This window comes from Bos taurus, chromosome 24, assembly GCF_002263795.3.
Source record: "Bos taurus isolate L1 Dominette 01449 registration number 42190680 breed Hereford chromosome 24, ARS-UCD2.0, whole genome shotgun sequence".
NCBI lineage: Eukaryota > Metazoa > Chordata > Mammalia > Artiodactyla > Bovidae > Bos > Bos taurus.
This window is the reverse complement of record NC_037351.1, coordinates 20883191-20907999: the sequence shown is the minus strand read 5'-3', so window position 1 is coordinate 20907999 and position 24809 is coordinate 20883191. Positions and strand designations below refer to the sequence as shown.

The 24809-nt window shown below is 42.4% G+C and overlaps 1 protein-coding gene across 4 annotated transcripts in view; it reads left to right on the top strand.

Moving 5' to 3' along the window:
- Positions 1-21509, top strand: part of MOCOS (molybdenum cofactor sulfurase) — a 60704-nt gene extending 39195 nt beyond the window's left edge. For 2 of the 4 annotated variants that reach the window (XM_059880751.1, XM_024984178.2), the window contains exons 10-16: positions 3609-3687; positions 5022-5146; positions 10535-10640; positions 14090-14228; positions 17225-17329; positions 19754-19881; positions 19969-21509. In XM_059880751.1, coding sequence (XP_059736734.1) covers positions 3609-3687; positions 5022-5146; positions 10535-10640; positions 14090-14228; positions 17225-17329; positions 19754-19881; positions 19969-20005 — 719 coding nt within the window. In that variant the 3' untranslated portion in view covers positions 20006-21509. 4 annotated transcript variants of the gene reach the window in all.
- The last annotated feature ends 3300 nt before the right edge of the window (positions 21510-24809 follow it).

Sequence of the window (24809 nt, the reverse complement as noted above, 5' to 3'; positions counted from 1 at the left end):
GACTGGATGAAGCTCAAGCTGGAATCAAGATTGCCAGGAGAAATATCAATAACCTCGAATATGCAGATGATACTACCCTAATGTCAGAAAGCAAAGAGGATCTAAAGAGCCTCTTGATGAAAGTGAAAGAAGAGAGTGAAAAAAACTGGCTTAAAACTCAACATTCAAAAAACTAAGATCATGGCATCTGGTCCCATAACTTCATGGCAAATCGATGAGAAAAAATGGAAACAATGACAAATTTTATTTTCTTGGGCTCCAAAATCACTGCAGATGGTGACTGCAGCCATGAAATTGAAAGATGCTTGCTCCTTGGAGGAAAAGCTATGACAAACCTAGATAGCATATTAAAAAACAGAAACATTACTTTGCTGACAAAGGTCCATATAGTCACAGCTATGGTTTTTCTAGTAGTCATGTACAGATGTGAGAGTTGGACTGGAAAGAAGGCTGAGTGCCCAAGAATTGATGCATTTGAACTGTGGTTTTGGAGAAGACTCGAGAGTCCCTTGGACAGCAAGGAGATCCAACCAGTCAATCCTAAAGGAAATCAGCTCTGAATATTCATTGGAAGGGCTGATGCTGAAGCTCCAATACTTTGGTGACCTGATGGGAAAAGCCGAATCATTGGAAAAGACCCTGATGTTGGAAAAGATTGAAGGCAGGAGGAGAAGGGGATGACAGAGGATGAGATGGTTGGATGGCATCACCGACTTGATGGACGCAAGTTTGAGCAAGCTCCAGGAGATGGTAAAGGACAGGGAAGCCTGGCGTGCTGCAGTCCATGGGGTCACAAAGAGTCGGACACAACTGAGTGACCGAAGAACAACAATAACTGATAGGGCTGGTCCTTCCACCCCATGCTTCCAAATGGTCCTGGCTGTTCTTGGCCTTTTGTTCTCTGTATGAATTTTAACCCACGCACACAATTGAATAGTCACTCCCATAATCGAGATACAAAACAAGAAACGAAACCCCAGGAAACTCCTTCATGCCATCCCTTTTTAGTCTCTCTTTTCCCCATCCTTAACACCTGGCAGTCAAAGCTCTATCACTATGGCTTTTTTTTTTTTTTTTTACCCTTTAAAAATTATCACTGTTAGTTTTTTTTGAGGATGTTCTATAAATGTAAACACACAATCTGTAACCTTTTGATGTTGGTTTCTTTCACTCAGCATGAGGCCTTTAAGTCCCATCTAAGTTATTGCATGAATCAGTAGTTTATTCTTTTTTTATTGTTGAGTAGTATTCCGTTGTATGGACATACTTGAGTGTGGTATGTCCTCTTTTTATCTACTGAAGGGCATCTGAGTCATTTCTAGTTTTGAGAAATTATGAATAGAGCTGCTTTTAACATTCATGTACAGGTTTTTGGGTGCTAAGAAGTTTTCATTTCTTTAGAATAAATACTAAGAGTTGATTGCAGGGTCATATATTAAGGGTAATTTACTTTTAAAAGAAACTTCCAGACCATTTTCTGGAATTAATTGTTTTCATTTCCACCAGTAGTGTATGAGAGTTCTAGTTGCTCCACATCCAGTCAGTTTTTGTCAGTGTTCTGTATTATTTATTTTAATAGGTGTGTAATGGCATCCCATCATGATTTTAATTTGGTTTCCCTACTGGCTAATGATGTTAAGCATCTTTTGATGTACTTACTTGCTCTCTGTATGTTCATTTTGACCCATCGATTACAGAAGTGTGTTAATTTCTATATATTTGGAGATGTTCTTATTTTCATTCTGTTACTGATTTTAGTTTAATTCCATAAACTCTCCAAAAGAGAGTACTTACTTTGTAGATTTTAAATTCATTAATATTTGTTAAGTTTTGGGTTATAACCAAGGATGTGATTTATTGCCATGAGTGTTCCATATACACTTGAGAGGAATGTGTATTCTGTTGTTGGGTGGAGTGTTCTGTAGATGTCAGTTATATCCACTTTGTTGATCAGTATTGCTGTTTTTCTATATACCTGCTGGCTTTTTATGCACTTGCTACTAGTTCTGTTAATGACTGAAGAAAGAGGGTTGAAGTCCTCAACTGTAATTGTCGATTTGTCTGCTTTCTCCTTAATTCTGTTGGTTTTTGCTTCACATAGTATACTTGACTTCGTGGTGAATTGGTCCCTCTTTAAACAATGTTCCTCTTTATATATCATAATTTTCTTTGTTCCAAAGTTTGAAGTGTGAAATTCTTTGTTACAAATCCTACCATTCAGCTCTGTTTTGGTTAGTGTTTGCATAGTATATCATTTTCCACCTTTTTATTTATTTCTTCTAGCCTGATCAATATTTATAGAACATTCCACAAAATGTATTCATTTGAACTGTACCATTCAATTATTATTATTCTTGTATATTTACAGTCATCACCACAATAAACTTTAGAACACTTTGTCCTCATCCTAAATGAAAAAGCCCGTACCCACCAGCAGTCACTTCCTATTCCCAACCTCATCCCCAGTCCCCGGCCACTACTAATCTACTTTCTGTCTCTATGGGTTTGCCTGTTCTGGATGTTTCATGTAATTGGGATCATACAGTATATGACTGTATTCACTTAGCATAATGTTTCTAAGGATCATCATACTGTTGAACAATTAGACATACTTATTTTTTTATCCATTTATCAGTTGAGGGATATTTAGATTGTTTCCACTTGTGGTTATTATGAATAATGCTGCTATGAACATTTGTGTGTAAATTTTTCAAAATTTACTTATTTTTAATTGAAGGATAATTGCTTTACAGTATTGTGTTAGTTTCTACCAAATATCACATGAATCTGTATGGCTGGAGAGCACAGGTGGGCCACAGAGGAGGTATCCACAGAGAAGGGCCACCACGGGTTCTACTCAGGCATCTTGGCTTCATGCCTGTCCCTGTATTTTTAATGACTCATGAAGGATGAGAAGGCATGCAGAGTGGCAGCATGCCTCAGCTGTTCCAGCCTTTATCAACAATCTTACACTCTTCAGGGGCCCTGGATCAATTTCCTCTAGTTTCTTCCGCATATTTTATTCTAAGTTTATGTACATATGTTGTATGCTCCTTTGTATGTATAATGTGTATAAAAACTTTTTAGAGAAGAATCACTTCCCAACTCCACTGACATGGTAACAGTTTTTTTTTTTTTTTTTAGCACTAATGATGTTTGATTCAGGAATCCAATTTGATGTTGACTCCTAGGAGCTAGGAGAATTGACACTCTATGCTGACCTCCTTCCAGACCGAGCCTTCATGCCAGCCTGTCTATTTCTAGAGGATCTAGGTAGCTTAGAGAGCAATGACATCAGGATGTGGAGTCCTCCAGAGGGAGAGACATCTTTCAGAGGAATTTACAGCATCGCAGCGACTATGGTTGTGACTGCCCCAGTGCAGGGTCTCCCGCGAGAAAGCTGCTCGGTACACCTGCTGCTGGTGGTGCTAACAATGAGGAAGAGAATCTCTGTGTTATAAAGAGATTTCTAAGACCCAGCCACTTATTTGGCTCAACCAATTGCCCAGCTCATTAATTCTTGTATATTTCAGAATAATGGACTTTAAAAACATATACTTGCTCTTTTTTGCATGATGATAAATTTGTCTCTAACCTTTGTTCATTAGGGATGGAGCCTATAGAGGTGCCTCTTGAGGAGAACAGTGAGCAGGTTCAGATTTGCCAAAGCAAAGTCTGTGCGGACAGGTGAGACTGTGGCAGGTGAAACTCTCAGGGAAGGGAAGAATGAAATGTCACTTTGCAGACATTCTCTCTGGTGCTTTGAAAGATGCACCTAAGTCCATTTTCATTATATCCAGCACTCATGGTTCCCAGTATAAGAAGCCTGAGTTCACGCTATCCAAAAGGCATTATTAACCAGAAAATGCCAGTCCTCTCAGATGCAGCTACATGAAACCAGGGATAAATAATTGCAGACTCAGACAGGAAAGAATCTGATCTGTAGTATAAGAGTTGTGAGCTCAATCCCTGGGTCAGGAAGATCCCTTGGAGAAGGGAATGGCAACCCCCTCCAGTATTCTTCCCTGGAGAATTCCATAGTCAGAGGAGCCCAGTGGGCTACAGTCCACTGGGTGTCAAAGAGTCGGACATGACAGAGTGACTAACGCTTTTACTTTCACCCTGAAATGGCTGTATTTCTCTCCATGGGAAGATTTGCTATAGTAACTTTCCAAAATATTCACCCAAAATTCATTACTCTGATTGAAAATGTGCTTTGATGAGTGTTTAAATCTGCACAAGAACTGGCAAGAGGGTGCAGAGTGTGCTCACCCCATGGGCCTCCAGCATGGCCAGGGCCCACGATGCTCAACTGGGTAGAGGACCATCCTCACACTATCACCTTCCCGCCTTTCCTGAGCGTGTCCATAGCCCTCCGTCCTCCCAGTGTGACCCAGAGGTGCTAACAGCTTGAATCCAGTTTGGATGTGTGTAGCTTAAGTGTTTGACATATCCCTTCATGACTTACTTGTTTGCAGGGCAGAAGGAAATGCAGTCTGATCAGCACTATGCATATACCATGATTTCCTGAACACAAATGTACCCACTGACTGCTTTATTGTGTTCACTAAAAGCCAGTGGCATTTTAAAAGCCTTCTACTAGTATATAAATCACTAGTGAACTGTGACGTTAATAATTTTTGTGTTTGGGGGGTTTAATTGGTTGGGGTATTAGATGGGCTAGGAACCATAAGATTGGGACCCACAATCAGAAAATTTGTATTCCACATGTTTTCTGGTTGAGATTAGATTTAGGTAAAAGGAGAGGTAGAAAGAGAAATTTCTAAAGCTTTTCATTTGATCTTAAAACTGTGTAAAAGGCACAAATCTCAGGCCTCCCCTGGCCTTGGAAATCTCTCTGCAGCTTCCTAAGCACACCTGTCACTTTAGGTTTCTATATTGCTGGGGACTTCATTATATTCTATATTCTGTTATATTATACTATATAACATTTTGCTATTTCAATTACTTAAAGGAATACTACATAATGTTCACCATCTTTCCTTTTTCTTTTTTGTCAGGGTAAACACATATGATTGTGGAGAAAAAATTTCCAACTGGCTGTCAAAGTTTTTTGGCCGTCCCTATCATTTGATCAAACAAAGTTCAGACTTTCAAAGAAATGCAAAGAAGAAACATGGCAAAGGTATTACATTTGGATTGCTTCTTAGGGGACAGGAACTTGGACTCAGCAGACATGAACATCAGTCCACAAGATGGGTCGACAGGGTAATCTGCTCGTGAAGTGGGGGTGGTAGGCCTTGGGCAGACAGGTGCCGAGCTGACCCCGCAGGTCAGCAGGGCCCACGCGTGGCCTTCAGACTGACCCTGAGGGGACAGGCGGGCTTGCAGGCTCCGCTCAAGCTCTCTGCCTCAGTTCTGCATGTTTAGAAAAATCGGTTAGTTTTTTTTTTTTTTTAATAAAAACATTGGTAGCTTGCTATATCCTAAGAAAATCTGGATTTCTGTCCTGACACCAAGTGATTGTGACACCTTGGCAAATCCTTGAACCTCATGGTGTTGGAATTCTGCAGACCTCAATTACTTAGGTTTAAGGGTTTTGACAGTTTTTCCTGCCGTAAGCTGTTGTGAGCATGAAATGAGACTTTAGAGAAGAAAGTACTTTGAGGTCACAGAAAGTACTTAGAGGTCAAAGAAAGTACTTTGAGGTATGCGAAGAGTGAGCTTTCACGTGTCTGTTCCAATATCGCCTTCTCAGGGGACCCTTGCCTGACTGCCCTCCTATGAACTAGAGCCCCCTCTTGAACCTCCCAGCTCATTCCCTGTTTTATTTTTCCCTGTGGTTCTTCTTCTTTTTTTCAATCTGTTGGTCATGCCACAGACCATGTGGGATCTTAGTTCCCTCACCAGAGAGTGAGCCTTCACCCCTTGCACTGGCAGCGTGAAGTCTGAATCACTGGATCACCAGGGAGGTCCCTCTGTGGCACATTTCACGTCCTAGAAGGCAAATATTTTACTCAGTTATCCTGTTTATTTTCTGCCTTCTCTCTGCTAGATCATAAACTTGGTGAGGGAAGGATTTTTCTCTGCTTTGTCCAGTGCTTTGTGCTCAGTGTTTAGAACAGACCTGATACATAGTGGTTGCTCAGTAAATACTAGATGACTAAATCAGTGGACTGGATAGTTGCTACATTCCTGATTTGGGCACGAACGACCTGGCTTAGTCACTAGCTCTCAGGAAGACTGGCTTGTAAGTCTACACCTGGAATGAGTCTTGGGCTTCAGGGAAGAGGTGAGTTTGGAGTTACATTTTAACAGGAGAGTAGGACTATTCTAGGCAGAAAGAGGCAAGAAGATTGCTGAAGATTACTGGCAGGGCTTGGCATTTCATGGGCTCAGGGAAGGGTTTAGGAGGGTGGGATGTGGATAGGCAGGTGATGGGGTAAGAGATGGGGAGATGAGATGACCATGCTGCTAAGTCAGAAGCACTATCTTGTGGGTGGGAGACTCATTGAAGAATTCTATGCTGGGGAGTTTCATGATGCTGCTTGTATCAGAAAGACATCCCTGGTGAGGTGTAGAGGCTGCAATGGAGAGAGAGAAGAAGGAAGCAAAGAGGTCAGGCAGGCTCTGACTGTCCTGATAGGAGATGGAACCTGGGCAGGTGAAGTGGGCAGCAGAGTGAATCTGTTGCCTGCTCGATGCAAGATCAGGGAGTGTCAGCTTGTGAACATTATATTTCAAAGATGCCATTTATGGTGGTGTGGTCTCTGATGGTCTGGGTCTAGGTATTTAAACACTTAAAATTTTTAAACTACACTACCTCTTTACACTGTCACCTAAATTTTTTAAAAGTAGTTTAAGCAGTTGCAAAGGATGTGATTTCCAGCATATTGCATATATACAGGCTTACCTTGGAAATATTGTGGGTTCAATTTCCGACCACCACAAAAGTAAGTCACACATTTTTTTGGTTTTCTAGTGCATATAAAAGTTATATTTATACTCTGCTGCTGCTGCTGCTAAGTCGCTTTAGTCGTGTCTGACTCTGTGCGACCCCATGGACAGCAGCCCACCAGGCTCCCCCATCCCTGGGATTCTCCAGGCAAGAACACTGGAGTGGGTTGCCATTTCCTTCTCCAATGCATGAAAGTGAAAAGTGAAAGTGAAGTCACTCAGTCGTGTCCGACTCCCAGCGACCCCATGGACTGCAGCCCACCAGGCTCCTCCACCCATGGGATTTTCCAGGCAAGAGTACTGGAGTGGGGTGCCATTGGCCTTCTCGTTTATACTCTACCATTATCTATTAAGTATGTAATAGGATTAAGTCTAAAAATCAGTGTGCATACCTTAATTAAAAATACTTCAGCCTTCAGCAAGTCATAGTAATATCAAAGATCACATAACCTAGGAACATAGATCATATAACATAGTAACATCACAGATCACCATAACTAATATAATAATGAAAAAAATTGAAACATTGCAAGAACTACCAAAATGCAACACAGAAACGTGAAGTGAGCACATGCTGTTGGTGCTGTTGGGAAAATGGCGCAGTAGACTTGCTTGATGCAGAGTTGCACAAACCTTCAATTTATAAAAAGTACAATACCTGCGAGGTACCTGTGAGGTTCGATTAAGGTGGAATTCAATAAAATGAAGTTTGTGTGTGCTGTGAACTAAGTTGCTTCAGTCGTGTCCGACTCTTTGCAATTCCATAGACTGTAGGCTGCCAGGCTCCTCTGTCCGTGGGATTCTTCAGGCGAGAATATTGGAGTGGGTTGCCACGTCCTCCTCCAGAGGATCTTCCAGACCCAGGAATAGAACCTATGTCTCTTAAGTCTGCTGCATTGGCAGGCAGGTTCTTTACCGGGAAGCGCAAAATAAAGTATACTTGTAGTCACTAACATGAAAACTCATATTTTGCCCTTTTAAATATAAGCCAGTGGAATCTCATTATCATAATAATTTGATTCTTATGAGTATTCATTTAAAAATATGTATATGAAAAAAATGTTTTCTTTTTTTTTTTTTGCCCCACCTCAAGGCATGCAGAATCTTAGTTCCACAACTTAGTTCCACAACTTAGGGAGCTAACCCATACCCCCAGAAATGGAAGTGTGGATTCTTAACCACTGGATCAGCAGGGAAATCCTGAAAAAATATTTTTAATGTATAGAAATTGTCTTTCTTTCCTTTTCCTTCTTCAACTTGGATTGCCATTGCACTTCCTTGATGGAATTTTATCTTAGTGTTGTATATTTTATGTTTGAAAAATCTTTCCGTGATCACCCTATCATATTTACCTTAAACTAAAATTATATATGAATTGAAATGCATAAAATTTTTAAAAGTTTTCTGTGATCGTAGTGTCTCAGTGTTAGGACATTTTTATCCGGGTTGAGTTCTTATCATGATTTTTAATAATTTTTTAAAAATCAACACAGTTGATCAAAGCAATAAAAACTATATTATAAAATTTGAAAAATAGCTATTAAACATAAAGAGAAAAAATAGTGGAAAATGAATCTCTTAATGAGATGACTGGCTGCCTGTGATTAATTCCCGTGTCCATGAACAGCTATCGTCTATGATCAGAATAGCTGGTGCTGGGCATTGGTTCTCTTCTGAAGAATCTTATTTAAGTCAATAGTTGGGGATGACGGAGTTTGGTTAGCAGGCTGTCACTCAAACCTTTCTTCTGAGGCACAGGGATCTAACATCAGGATGACTTTAATCATCTGTCATTTGACAGCTTAATTAGTTCCAGCAGTTTTGTGGTTAGCAAAGAATTGGAAGTCATCTGACCTACAGGAGAATCATTCTCCCATACTTGAGGGACTTTTATTTTCTTAGCACAGACTCCAGGGCTGTGAATGGGGCTTTTGTTTTCCACCCAGATTTTTAGCCCCAGGGCCAAAATGCCATAGGAAAGGTGCGGTCTTTCCCAGTGAAGGGTGAGAAGGGCCTTTTGTGGGCACCTTGCTGCTCTGATGAGCTGTTCTTGCAAAGAAGCCATGGAGGCAGAGAACCTGTAAGCGATTCTCTTGGCACTGTCCATTCTTAGGGACCCTGGCGTCCACAGACCTGAATCTGCAACAGCTCTCTAGGTTTTGGTCTGGCAACCCTTTCATGTCAGCATCTATAATGACAGCTCTGGCACACCCAACAAGTGGCTGATCAAAGCTGGGTGACAGGTTGAGGCAGTTCTGCATGACTTTGATATTTTTTTCCACTCCTTTTTTTAAAAAAAACTTTTCTATAGTTTTAAAACTTGTCTTATTTATATATATCTAAGGTCAATATTGGGCTCCCCTAGTGGCTCAGTGGTAAAGAATCCACCTGCCAAGGCAGTGGACGTGGGTTTGATCTCTGGTCCAGGAAGGTCCCCTGGAGAATGAGATGGCAACCCACTCCAGTATTCTTTCCTGGAAAATCCCAGGGACAGAGGAGCCTGTCAGGCTATAGTCCTTGGGGACACAAAGAGTTGGATGCAACTTAGTGACTGAACAACAACAAAGTCAGTATTACAAACTTGGCCAAGGGCAAACCCCACCTTTCCTTGACCAGATTCCCTGACTAGACACAGATCTTCCTGGCCCAGGACCCTCATCAAGGTCCTTCTTTCTTGGGGAAGAGCCCCCCTACTTCCCCACAGCTCCATCTCTTCTCAGAATGTTACCTTCAAGTCTCTTTTGCTGGAACAATTTAACATCAGCATTTTATTATTTTTTCTAGATTAGTAACAATCTTCTAGGAGCTAATTTTCTTCCTGTTTGAATTATGCTTAGAACATTTTTGTTATTCCCACAGGCACCAATTTTTCCCTTGTAGAAATAATCTGTATTATTTAAAAATGCAAGCCAATAGAAGCACAATTCATTTGCATTCCAAGAAAGCAACTCTTCTTTTTAAATTTAGTTTAAATTTTTGAATTTAGTATTATTGACATACAACATTATATTAGTTGCAGGTGTATGCCATAATAATTTGATATTTGTATGTATTGCAAAGTGATCATCACAAGTCTAGGTAACATCAGTCACCATACATAGTTACATTTTTTTTTTCTTTTGATGACAACTGTTAAGATTTACTCTCCTAGCGGCTTTCAAATAGACAATACAGTTTTATTAACTATAGTTGCCACAGTATACATTGCCCTCCCCAAGACATATATTTTGTGCTTGGATGTTTGCACATTTTGATCCCCTTCACCCATATTGCCCATCCGCCCCCCTGCCTTTGGCAGCCACCAGCCTGCTCTATGAGTTTGTTTTGTTGTGTTTTGTTTGCTTGTTTTTTGGTGGGTTTTTTTGTTTGTTTGTTTTAGATTCCACCTGTAAGTGAGATCATACAGAACTTATCTTTCTCTGACTTATTTCATTTAGCATAATGCCCTCAAGCTCTTTCCATGTTATTGCAAATGGCAAGATTTCATTTTTAATGGCTGAATAATACCCCATTGTGCATGTATGCCACAGTTTGCTCATCTGTTTACCCATCCGTGGACACTTAGCTTGTTTCTCTGTCCAGCAGCCCTTCTTTTAAATACTCCATCCTTTTTTAGATCAGTCTGCTCACACGACAGCCACCCTTTCTCTGGTGAATGAGGCACAGTATCTGCTGATAAACAGATCCAGTATTTTGGAACTTCAGCAGCAATTAAGCACAAGGTAAGATTCCTTTACTGTTTGCTATTTACCTTGGGAAAAAATGCCTGCAATGCAGGAGACCCAGATTCGATCCCTGGGTTGGGAAGATCCCCTGGAGAAGGGAATGGCTCTACCCACTCCAGTATTCTTGCCTGGAGAATTCCATGTACAGAGAAGCCTGGCAGGCTACAGTCTGTAAGGTCACAAAGAGTTGGACATGACTGAGTGACTAACACTTTGGGAATAGCAAACAGGTGTAACCACTTGCCCCTGGGAGTGAGCCAGTCACCTGCCTGGGGAGAAAAATTCTGAGAATCTTGAGTCCAGACCCTTCACTGAGAAACCAAGGTCCAGAGAAGTCACAAAACAGTTTACCTCAATCTTTTGGAGGGTTCTGCTTTATCTTCCAGTGTCCTTCTTGATGCCCTCAAGATGCTTAGTGGAGAATGCCAACTCTCATTGTCTAATCATTTCAGTTCTTAACATTTGCTTTAATGGAATTGTCAGCAATTGGACACAGTTGTTTTGCCCACCCTCCCACTGTTCCCTGGCCCCTAGGAGCCTTGCCCTCCTTCCACAGTTATTTTGAGTGAAAATAGCAGTCATGCTTTTCAAGTTATAACTGCAGATGTCATCTGTATCATCAGACAGAACCAGTGCCCTTGCCTGCTCACTCCCACCCAGAGACCTCCCAAGGACTCTGGAAAGGTCAGCTCCAGAAAGGGGCTTGGGGGCTTCAAGCCCCCTCATTGGTTTTTAGAGGAAATTGAAATCCAGAGGTAATCAGACCATTGGGACAAAAAAAGCTATTATGTAAGAGACAGGTGGCTCATTCGTCCACACCTGTCTGTGTCCTGAGCCACGCTCCTGTGACTATCACGTGCCGTGTGGTCCCCGGCACCTGTGTGCACACACGCAGACATGTACACATGTAGCTTAATAAGAACAACAAAGATGGTAGTTTTGTAGTAATTCCTGTTTATGTGTGTGCTCAGTCACTCAGTCGTGTCTGACTCTTTGCAACCCCTATGGACAGTAGCCCACCAGGCTCCTACGTCTGTGGAATTTTTCAGGCAAGAATACTGGAGTGGGTTGCTATTTCCTACTCCAGGGGATCTTCCTGACCCAGGGATCAAACCTGCGTCTCTTGTGTCTCCTGCATTGGTAGGTGGATTCTTTACCACTGCGTCACGTGGGCTTCCCAATTCCTATTTATCGTCATCGGCAAAGACACATAATGGTTTTCTTTTGCTGTGGTCCATCCTGCCCTGTTTGGGGGCAGAAACGTGATGCCTGGTCCTTGGGTGTTCACTGAGTTTTCCCAGCACTGAGTGACCCTCTTTCTTAGGTGCCCGGAGCCCTGGAGAGATCAGGTTTGTGGTTTTTTGGAATTCTTGGTGTGGAAGAAGAGGTGGCTTGATGCACCTCTGGTTCCTATCAGCTGGTTTAGTGAAAAGCTGACAAGTGGTGGGGGTAGGAAGGACAGGTGATCAAAGATAAGAGAAACAGCCTGTGGTTAGTACGTGGTGAGCATCCCTGGTTCTGTTTTTTAATTTGATGGATGCTCTTATATACATACTGATGCTGATAGCTTTTAGACGCAAAACTTTCCCTTTCATAAAGCACAGGGGAGGGCTTATCACCTGGAGGGTAAATCCAGAATCAAAGGATATCAGGATTGGGACTTGCTAACCCGCTCCTTTCTCACAGGGACCTGCGGTTGTCACTGGCCCTGGGAATTGCACATAATGCAAAGCTGGACTTGGTTATTCTGGTCCCTGGCTGCTTCTGGCTGCCCACTGTTTGGAGGGGATTGGGATACAGACATGGACCCCTTTCTCTCCCCCAGAGCCTTTCAGTTCTATCTCCAGGGCAGGCTCCAGTGTGCTCAAAGATTCCCCCCGAAACTTAAAAGTTTTTTTATTAATGTGCAATGAAGGGCAAAAATCATAAGTACATAGTTCAGTGAATGTTTACAGATGTCTATATACCCATGGAGCCGCCGCCTCGATCAAGCCATGAACATTTCTAGTGCCCCAGACCCCTTCCTCATGCCCCCTCTCAGTCAACCCCATGGAACATCACTAGTATGGCTTTTTTCATTCTAGAACGGGTCCCCAACCTCCAGGGTCTAATGCCTGATGATCTGAGGTGGAGCTGATTTAATAATAATAGAAATAAAGCGCACATTAAATGTAATGCTCTTGAATCATCCCGAACCCCCACCACCAACCCTCATCCAGGAAAAAATTGTCTTCCATGCAGCCAGTCCCTGGTGCCAAAAAGGTTGAATTCAACTTAATGGGGTTATACTGTGTGCTTGTCTGCTGAAGTTTTCAGATACTTTTTCAGTGCTTTTTTACCTTAGGGAATGGGATGCATGGAGGTACAGGGAGCCTTATCATGGTACCTCTGGAGAAGGGAAAGGCTACCCACTCAAGTATTCTTGCCTGGAGAATTCCATGGACTGTATAGTCCATGGGGTCAAAAGAGTCAGACACAACTGAATGACCTTCATTCATTCATTCGTGGTAGTAAACAAAAATTTTAAACAGGAAAATTACATAAATAACATACACCTAGTTAAAACTGCAAACAGGATGGAAGTTAGGAAATAAAGTTTTTTAATTGAGGTGCAGTTGACAGGCAACATTATATTGGTTTCAGGTGTACCACACGATCCCATATTTGTATATACTGAGAAATGGTCACAATAATTCTAGTTAACATCTGTCACCACACATAGCTACAAAAAATGTTTCTTGTGATGAGTACTTTTAAATTTTATTCTCTTAGCACCTTTTAAATATGCAATACAGTATTTTTTTAGACAATGCACTATTATTAACTATAGCTGCCATGCTGTACATTACACCCCCATGACTTGTTTATAACTGGAAGTTTGTACCTTTCGACCCCCTTCACTCATTCTGCCCACCTCTCACCTCTGGTAACCTGCAACCGGTTCTCTGTAGAAAATACATGTTCAAACCTCCCTTGTATATACCCTATACAGCTTTATGATGGTCTAATATCCAAAAATATCCAAAAAGAGTGTGAGCTCTTGGTACTTTTTAGGTCCTTGGTAATTAAGCCTGTTGACATTCTTTAAATGCCCTGTCCTTACTCACTAGTATTTTCTTACAAGTGTATCCACTTGACCCCTCCCTGTTCACTGGGTTTACCAAAGTTCTTCATCGCGTCAGCAAGGACCGACTCACTCATTGCACTGCTTCTTGTGAGCTTCTTCTCTGCAGGTGGGACCATATTCTAGGGGAGATCCTGGAGGTCTGACAACAGCAGTGTGTCTTTTAGCCTTCCACTCATGATAAAAGCTTCTGATCATCTAAACCTCAGGCCACAGTATAGCTGCTGAACTCAGGCATTGAATGGCAGGAATGTTGACTTACTACAATAGTGCAGTTATCCATGCCTCCACACCTTTTCTCTTTCTGGTGTGTCTTAAAAAGCTGTGAGAATGGCAAAGAAGAATTATTCCCAATGAACAATCTCATCTCACGGTTCCGTGCCAATATTATTACCAATGGAACAAGGGCTTTTGAAGAAGAGAAATGGGATGAAATTTCAATTGGTTCCTTGCGTTTCCAGGTAAGTTCCCAGAAGTCCTATTATCTTTCCTTAAGGGTTGTCAGTGGGGATTGACCTCAACCCTTGGCTGGGATAGTAGCTGATAGAAGGGAATCCCACCCTTGGGGTTGACTCTTACCCACAAAACCTCAGCAGGAGGGTATGTGACATCTGCATTCTGGGTCGCCGTTTGGAATGATCCATCCATCCTTCCTTCAAGGAGGGTGGCCGTTTCACATGAAGAAGAGAGAATGTACAGGTGATGGAGGTACAGACCTCGTCGCTATATCTAGACTAGCTATTTCTTGGAATGCTTGTGTCTGTGAGAACTTCCTCCTCTTGAAACTTGCTGTCTGGAGCTCCCGGAGGACGTCCAGGTGCTTCATGGTCCTTCGGCATCTGGGGCGGCTGTACTTCTCCTCGCGTTCTTCCTTCTGGCCTCACTGGAAGCTGGGGAGGAGCTTGCAGTCAAAGGATTAGGCACCAAATTGTTCTGCCTCCTCAGGCTTTGGGGTCCCCAAATCTCAAGTCTTCAGCTGACATCTACATTCCTCATGAGAGTGGATAAGGCCCCCAAGCCCCGAGCCCCGTGGCCGCTCCCATCTCCCTGAGGTCGGCACCCCCTCCTCCTCTGCCTGTCCTGCGGACCTTCTCTCCATCCCCTCAACAAGCCAAGATTCCTGCCTCAGCACCTTTGCCCTTGCTGTCCCCTCTGCCTGGTGCACTCCTGCAGCTCCTTCAGGTCTAGCTCAGACGTTACCTCCTTGGGAAGGCTGTTCCTGACCCACCACGGGGTTACGCTCCGCACAGTGTCTGCTTATTTCCTCAGAGTGTAAGAGAGTGGGACCAAGTCTATTTATTCCCCACCGTTCACCTAGGGCCTAGAACAGTCCTGACCCAGAGTCAGTGTGCCGTGGTTTCTGACAAAACGAATGGCTGGGACAGCTAAGGAAGAGCTGGGGACAGAAGGATGGGTCCTCTGCACAGAGCAGCTTTAACTTCCAGGAAAGCAGCAAGCAGTAATTTAATCTCTAATGGCAGGTTTCAGAGCTCTGCAGATGGTGTGTGTGCTGTGCGTGCTCAGTTGCTCAGTCGTGTCTGACTCTTTGCAACCCTGTGGACTCTAGCCCGCCAGGCTCCTCTGTCCATGGGATTCTCCAGGCAAGAATACTGGGGTGGGTTGCCACGCCCTCCTCTAAGGGATCTTCCCAACCCAGGGATGGAACCCACATCTCTTATGTCTCCCACACTGGCAGGTGGGCGCTTTGCCACTAGTGCCACCTGGGAAGCCCTGCAGGTGAGGGTAGCGATAAACTGCGTGGCACACACACACACACAGACACATGCACACGATGCCCCACGGAGCTTTGCTATCCATTCACCTCTCCAAACTTCCTCTTATGCTGGAAGCTGCTCCCCCTTGAAAAAGCCATCTCTTTTCTCTCCCGCAGACCTATCTCTGCACCAGCCTTCCTGCCGTTCCCCTCATCTCTCCATCCTGCCTTCCTCTTCTTCATTTTCTATTGCTGTGCCCTTGCCATGCTGTAAAAGGACCTGCTCTGACATATCCTACCTTGGCCAAAGTAAACACTCAATATATGATAGATGGAGAGAGAGGGAGAAAGAAAGGAAGAAAAGAAGGAAAAGGAAAGAGAAAGAACTACAACTAGACCAGGATCACTGTCAGAAACTTACTTTGTAACAGGCAAGTTGTAAGATTCGTGGGGACATGAGTATAAGAAAGACTTTAAAAAGCCTCTCTCAGATGCTTTGCTTTCTTTAGGTCATGATACTTAATAAACATCCATTAGTGAAAGTCAAAATATACATGCCCTTTGACCCAATAAGTTTACTTGTAGAAGTATATCCCACAATAAATACTCTTACAAATAGGTGAAGATACACCACAAAATTACTTATTGCAATACATTATAAATATACAAATTGGAGAATATCCTAAATACCCATAAGAGGGAGGTTGAATAAATTAGGTTACATCCATACAATGTTGTCCTATGCAGATGTTAAAAAATATAAGCTGTAGTTAATACTGTGTCTTTCAAAAAGTAAGTGCTAAATGAGGAGCCTGGGATTAATGGATACACACTGACATATATAAAATAGATAACCAACCAGGACCTACTGGGTAGCACAGGGAACTATACTCAGAATCTTATAAACTGTAATGGGTTATTTTTTTTTCAGATGACTTCGCTGTATACCCGAAACATCATTAATCAGCTATACTTCAATTATAGCAAATTTTTAAAGTAAATGCTTAAGAGATGTTTGTTGGTGGTAATACTCAGTGCTGAAGCAGTTACAATGCAAAAAGATCCAACACATCTCTTTTGGAAAGCAGTTTCTCACTGGGTATCATCAAGTCATAAGAGCTTTATATGTATTGACTTTATAACCTCATTTTGAGAGATTTAGCCTAAAAGATTCAAACATGAGAGAGTTATGTGAATTAAGACCTTTATGGCAATATTATTGATCAAGCAAAGCATGAAAAACCATGCACTTGGCTTCAAAGGAGAAGAGCTGAGTGCATCCACCCACAGGAATGCCAGGCCTTGGTGCAAACTGCAGTGTGTTTCACAGGGGCACCTGCGGTTGCGTGAGCTACTTTCCCAAGTCTCAAGTGATCTGTGGCCATCACAGCAGCACAGGGTGTGTGGCTGGCCATCTCCTCCCAGTATGTCCTGCAATCAGTGCTTTGTTCCCTGGAGGAAGCCCCACACCCCCTGATAACCAGCTGCGAGTCACAACCACGCTTTTCTTTTTCTACAAAACCCTGCTGCAGGGGTCTGTCAGCTGGCAAACACATGTGGGTGATTCCCTAGCAGGCATTGGGAAGAGGCGGCACTCTAGGCTCCTTGCAGCTGGAGCGTTTCTCTCTGAGTCTGAAATTGGCTGTTTATAACCATTCCTCTTGGACCCAGATTCCTCCCTGCAGAGTGGGACAGTTGGGTCAGTTTCACGACAACGCTGTCTTTTCACTTCTCACCGCCCAGGTTTTGGGACCTTGTCACAGATGTCAGATGATTTGCATCGATCAGCAAACTGGACAACGAAACCAAGATGTTTTCCAAAAGCTTTCTGAGAGGCGAGAGAGAAAGGTAAGCATGATTGCTAAATACGACACCCCATCTTAAGATCCTGATGCGTTGTCTACACTGGAACTAATCCTTAATAATGCTGAGTAATTTCTAGAAGTGGGAGAACATTCTAAGGCTGATGGACTACCATCAAGGTTCAGACTTTGTCTGTGACATGATCTTATTTTTCTTTTCCATTCATTTCCTCACTTTTTAAAAACATTGTTTTTTATTTTTATTTTTAAAAAAAACATTGTTTTTTTAATTGGAGGATAATTGGTTTATAATGTTGTAATAATGTCGCTTTATAATGTTGGTCTCTGCCATACAACAGCATGAATCAGTCGTAAGTATACATGTGTTCCCTCCCTCAGGAATCTCCCTCCCACCCTCCACCCCTCCCACCCCTCTGGGTCTCACTTTTCTTAAATTACATATATTTTTGATGCTTTCAAATCTTAGTTGAAGAGATAAGGAGTATAGATAAGAAATACTTTAAAAAAAAAAGAAAAGAAAAGAAAGGGACTTCCCTGGTGGTCCTGGTTAAGACTCTGCACTTCCATTGCAGAGGGCACTGGTTCAATTCCTGGTCATGGTATTAAGATCCTGCATGTCATGTGGTGTGGCCAAGGTGGTGGGGGCGGGGGGGAAGAAATAGTAAGTAAAGTAATTCTGTCATCTTATTTTCTTTGCCACAGAAATCTCATGAAGGAAAAAAATGCCTTAGAGTGAACAGGATAGCTGCACAGAAAGATTCAATAAATTTCACTATAATAAGTTTGTAAGTCATATTCTTAAAGCTAAAATGACTAAGTGTTATTGTTATGGAATTCAGATGATAAAAGCTGACTTTATAGCAGATTATTCATTAGGAAGACTCATTTAGTTCCGGGCTCGCACTTTCTGTCAGGACTTTCTGTTTGCAAAGTATTCCAGGAAGCCAAGTAAGCAGTCAGGCTGCGTGGAATAATTCCTGAAAATTAACAGAAATAAGGCAAGTGTTTCATCTCTTTCCAGTAACAGCCTGGCAAGTTAAGTGATGGTAAAATGTCTGCATTGTGTCTTGTGTTTCTCCAAAGCCAGAGTTTTTGTTTCGCAGTCATTGATCGACAAAACTTTCCTTTCAGATGTGGACAGGTGTGGTCTGCAGAGCTGTTGCACTTGAGTGTTATACTGGTGTGTCTCTCTGCACAGGTGCAGCTGGCCATGTCAACGGGGGGCATGGGGACCTTGAGTCTGCCCCACACAGGTTGTCAGGAGAGGGGATGGGTGGGCACGAATGCTATTAGACATGGAAATGGTATTTTTCAGCATCACAATAATTCTTGTGCACAAGTCTTTTATTCTCTCAAATTTTGGAATGAATTTAGATTTATAGAAAAATTGCAAAGAAAGTACAGAGAACTCCCATGTACTCCTCACCTGCTGCTGCTGCTGCTAAGTCACTTCAGTCGTGCCCGACTCTGTGCGACCCCATAGACGGCAGCCCACCAGGCTCCCCCGTCCCTGGGATTCTCCTCACCTACATGTACACAAATACTAAGGAATTGATTTGGTCCCAGTCCCTAGCCTGGGGCCTGGACCACAGTGGTGGCCAACTGCTGTGATCCCAGGAATGAACATGTCTGGGAGCACATCTCATATTCCAAAGGGCTGCTCACTCTTTGGAGCAACTCTACTGGCTCACTCGCACTGATGGCAAACCTTGAGTAAATTCACATGACTCTTCATTTTGGACCTTCCATCTTTATTCCAGAGAATTTGGATAACTTAGTGCATATCACATGTTCTTATAGAAAATGCAGAGTTTTGCCCATATTTTCACAGAATGGCTTTTGCATCAGGGAACAGAGCAGAAATCAGCCTGACAGTGGGTCCGAAGCCCAGAGCAGGACAAAGCCCTCCTGTGGGAAACTCAGGGGATACAGGAAGGAAGAAAGAATAAAAGGTCCAGCAATTAAAAGGTGTGGAAGACTATCAGGAAAAAACTCTTCGGAATGAGGATCTGTGGTGTCATGCATGGGCTATTAGGATTCTCCCTATTTTGTATTTGTGGCTGTGCTGGGTCTTTGTTGCTGCACATGGGGGCTGCCCCCTAGTGTGGCACACAGGCTTCTCCTTGCAGTGCGTCCCTTGTTGCAGAGTGTGGGCTCAGTAGTTGTGGCGCATGGGCTTGGTTGCCCGGCAGTACCTGGAAGCCTCCTGGACCGGGGATGGAACCTGTGTCCCCTGCGTTGGCGGGTGGATTCTTTACCACTGGACCACCAGGGAAGTCCAGGATTCTCCCTGTTTCTCACTATTCCTACTACATGACGGACAGGACACATCAAGTCTCAGGACCTGTCTTTAAAGACCCAACTTAATTTTAGTGGAATGTTATCATTTGCAAAATTATTTTAACTGCTGAAATAACCTGTCTTGTTGTTGTTGCTGTTTTGTTCACAGGTGAAGTTTGGAGTGTACCTGATGCATACGTCTTTGGATTTATCTTCTCCATGTTACCTCTCCGTAGGATCTCAGGTGCTCCCTCTGCTGAAAGAAAACATGGAACACCACGATATACCGGCTACCGAGTAATGTCAGGATGCTAGCTCCTGAATTTTTTTCAGTATCTATTAAAATTTCTGTTTTACCCTCTTCATTCTTTTTTTTCCTTCCAGTTTTATGGAGATATTATTGACATGCAGCCCTATGTAAGTTTAAGATGTACAGCACAATGATTTGACTTACATACATCATGAAATGATTACCACGTAAGTTCAACATGTGTGTGTTTAGTCACTCAGTCATATCCGATGCTTTGCGACCCCAGGGACCATAGCCTGCCAGGCTCCTCCGTCCATGGATTCTCCAGGCAAGAATACTGGAGTGGGTTGCCATTTCCTTCTCCAGGGGATCTTCCCAACCTAGGGATTCGAACCTGGGTCTCTTGCACATTGGCAGGCCGATTCTTTACCACTGCGCCAGCTAGGAAGCCCCAAGTTCAGTGAACCATCTTATATAGACATACTGGGCTGGCCAAAAGTTTTGTTCATTTTCTCCATAAGATGGCGCTAGTAGAGCTTAGTTGTCTAGCTTCATTTGAAACAATTTTATTAGATTAAAATATTGTGACTGCTGTCATATCAGCATGCATTTAAAAAAACATCAAAATTAATGAATTTTTGTATTGCTATTTTGATATTGAAGAAGAAAAGCAACATTCTTGGCATAATATGCTGTATTATTTCAAGAAAGGTAAAAACCACAACTGAAATGCAGAAAAAGATGTGTGCAGTGTCTGGGGAAGGTGCTGTGACTGATGGAATGTGTGAAAAGCAGTTTGCAAAGTTTCGTGCTGGAGACTTCTCACTGGACAATATGCCACAGTCAGGTAGACCAGTTGACGTTGATGGTGATCAAACTGAGACATTAACTGAGAACAAGCACCGTTATACCACACGGTAGATAGCTGACAAACTCAAAATACCCAAACCAAGTGTTTAAAATCATTTGCACCACTTGTTACATTAATTGCTTTGATGTTTCAATTCTACATAAGTTAGGTGAAACAAACCTTCCTGACGATAGGATTCTCTACTGAAATGTAAAGAAAAATGTACTGTTTCGAAAACAAATTGTGACAGGCCATGAAAAGTAGATGCTATACCATAATGTGGACCAGAAGAGATCATGGGACAAGTGAAATGAACCACCACCAACCACACCAAAGTCCGGTCTTCTTCCAAAGAAGGTGATGCTGTGTATGTGGTGGGGTTGGGAGTTTTCTGTCGTGAGCTCCTTCTGGAAACCCAAACAGTTGATTCCAACAAGGACTGCTCCTAATTAGACCAACTGAAAGCAGCACTCAACGAATAGCATCTGGAATTAGTCAACAGAAAATGCGTAATCTTCCATCAGGATAATGCAAGACCTCAGGCTTCTTTGATGACCAGGCAAAAGCTGTTACAGCTTGGCTGGGAAGTTCTGATTCATATGCTGTGTTCACCAGACATTGCCCCTTTGGATTTCCATTTAGTCTCTTAATGGAAAAAGTTTCCATTCCCTGGAAGACTGTAAAAGGCACCTGGAACAGTTCTTTGCTCAAAAAGATAGAAAGTTTTGGGAAGATGGAATTATGAAGTTGCCTGAAAAATGACGCAAGGTAGTGGAACAAAACGGTGAATGCGTTGTTCAATAAAGTTAGTGGTAAAAATGAAAACGTGTCTTTTATTTTTACGTAAAACACCGAAGGAAGTTTTCAGCTAACCCAATAAAGTTAAAGAAATGGAAACCAATACAATTTTTCCTTGTCATGAGCACTCTTAGGATTTGCTCTTTTAACAAATTTCCTATGTAATATAAAACTGTTAATTATATTAATCATGTTGTACCTTACATCCCTGGGACTTACTTATCTTATAACTGGAAATTTGTATCTTTTGACTGCTTTTATCCAATTTTCCCACCCACGTCCCACCTCTGGTAACCACAAATTTGATCTCTTTTTCTATGAGTTTATTTTGAAGTATAATTGACCTGCAACATTATGTTAGTCCCTGGTACACAGCATCAGTTCAGTCACTCAGTCATGTCTGACTCTTTTCGACCCCATGAATCACAGCACGCCAGGCCTCCCTGTCCATCACCAACTCCCGGAGTTCACTCAGACTCACGTCCATCGAGTCAGTGATGCCATCTCATCCTCTGTCGTCCCCTTCTCCTCCTGCCCCCAATCCTTCCCAGCATCAGAGTCTTTTCCAATGAGTCAACTCTTCGCATGAGGTGGCCAAAGTACTGGAGTTTCAGCTTCAGTATCATTCCCTCCAAAGAAATCCCAGGGCTGATCCCCTTCAGAATGGACTGGTTGGATCTCCGTGCAGTCCAAGGGACTCTCAAGAGCCTTCTCCAACACCACAGTTCAAAAGCATCAATTCTTCGGTGCTCAGCCTTCTTCACGTCCAACTCTCACATCCATACATGACCACTGGAAAAACCATAGCCTTGACTAGACGGACCTTTGTTGGAAAAGTAATGCCTCTGCTTTTGAATATGCTGTCTAGGTTGGTCATAACTTTCCTTCCAAGGAGTAAGCGTCTTTTAATTTCATGGCTGCAATCACCATCTGCAGTGATTTTGGAGCCCAGAAAATAAAGTCAGCCACTGTTTCCACTGTTTCCCCATGTATTTCCCATGAAGTGATGGGACCAGATGCCATGATCTTCGTTTTCTGAATGTTGAGCTTTAAGCCAACTTTTTCACTCTCCTCTTTCACTTTCATCAAGAGGCTTTTTAGTTCCTCTTCACTTTCTGCCATAAGGGTAGTGATTCAATATTTCTATTCTTTTCAAAATGATCATCAGGATAAGTCTAGTTATGATATGTCACCGTAGAACGGTATTACATAACTGACTATATTTCCCACATTGCTTCATACCCCTGACATTTATTTTGCAACTGAAAATTTGTGCTTCTTAATTTCCTTCACCAGATTTCTCTTTCTCTTGCCCCCCTCCCCTCTGGCAACTACCTGGTTTTTCTTTGTATCCATGACTTTAGTTATGTGTGCTTACTTGTTTTGTGTTTCGGATTCCACATATAAGTGAATCCATACAGTATTTGTGTATCTCTGTCCATTTACTTCACAATTTGCATATTCTAGGTGCACCCATGTTGTCACAAATGGCAAGATTTCATTCTTTTTTTAAAAAAAAATCTGAATTACAATGTTGTGTTAGTTTCAGGGGTACAGCAGAGTGACTCAGTTGTACATACATGTATATCTGCTTTTTTAAGATTCTTTTCCCGTGTAGGCCTTTACAGAGCTTTGAGTAGAGTTCCCTGTGCTTTATACAATAGGTTTTTATTAGTGACTCCACTTTCACTTTTCACTTTCATGCATTGGAGAAGGAAATGGCAACCCACTCCGGTGTTCTTGCCTGGAGAATCCCAAGGACGGGGGAGCCTGGTGGGCTGCCGCCTATGGGGTCGCACAGAGTCGGACACGACTGAAGCGACTTAGCAGCAGCAGCAGCAGTTACCTATTTTACATATAACAGTGTGTATGTGTCAGTTCCAATCTTCCAATTTATCCTCCCTGCCTTATCCCCTGGAAACCATGAGTTTGTTTTCTATGTCCATGACTCTACTTCTGTTTTGTAAATAAATTTATCTGTATTCATTTTTTAGATTCCATATGTAAGCAATACTCTATGATACTTGTCTTTCTGTGTCTGACTTTACTTCACTCAGTGTGACAATCTCTAGGTCCATCCACGTTGCTGTAAATGGCATTATTTTGTTCTTTTTTAAGTCCGAATAATATTCTAAAGCATATATGCACCTCTTCTTTTTCTGTTTGTTTATTGATGGGCACTTAGGTTACTTCCATATCTTGGCTGTTGTAAATAATGCTACAATGAACCCAGCGATGGGTATATCTTTTTGAATTAGTGATTTAATTTTCTGTGGATATAAACTCAAGATTAGAATTGCTGGGTCATCTATTTTTAATTTTTTGAGGAATGTCTGTATTGTTTTTCATAGTGGTTGCAGCGGTTTACCTTCCCACCGTTAAGTGAAGTGAAAGCTGCTCACTTGTGTCTGACTCTTTGTGACCCCATGGACTATACAGTCCATGGAATTCTCCAGGCCAGAATACTGGAGTGGGTAGCTGTTCCCTCTCCAGGGGATCTTCCCAACCCAGGGATTGAACCTAGGTCTCCCACATTGCAGGTGGATTCTTTACCATTTGAGCCACAATACCTTCCCACTAGTAGTACACAAACGTTGCCTTTTCTCTGTACGCCCATCAGCACTTGTAATGTGTCACCTTTTTGATACTAGTTATTCTGACAGATGATGCTGACATCTCATTGCAGTTCTGATTTTCATTTCCCTGATGATTAATGATGTCGAAAATCTTTTCTTTCTTTTTCTCTTTTTTTTGGTGTGGCAGACATTTATTTCTCAGTTCTGGAAGTTGGGAGCCCAAGATCAAGGTGTCGGCAGATTCAGTGTCTGGTCGGGCCCCTCGTCCTTGTTCACAGCCAGCCCTTCTTCCTATGTCCTCACTTAGTAGAAGGGGTGAGGGAGCTCTCTGAGATCTCCTTTGTAAGGGCACTAATCCCAGTAAGGGGGACTGAGCATCTTCTCATGTGCCTATTGGCCATCTATGTCTTCTTTGGAAAAATGTCGATTCAGGTCCTCTGCGCATTTTAAAATCAAGATTTCTTGTTTGTTTGTTATTTGTGTGGAGTTGTATGATTCTCTGCATACTTCGGATAGTACCCCCTTATTGGACATACCGTTTGCAGATGTCTTCTACCATTCAGTGGATGGCTTTTTCTTTGTTGATAGTTTCCTTCACTGTGCGAAAGGTTTTCCGTTGGATGTAGTCCCGTTGTTTCTCTTTGCTTGTGCTTCCCTTGCCCTGAGGAGACATATCCAAGAATGTTGCTAAGAGTGGTGTCCAGCTGAGTGTGCCACCTCGTTTCTCTTCTAGAAGTTTTATGGTTTCCAT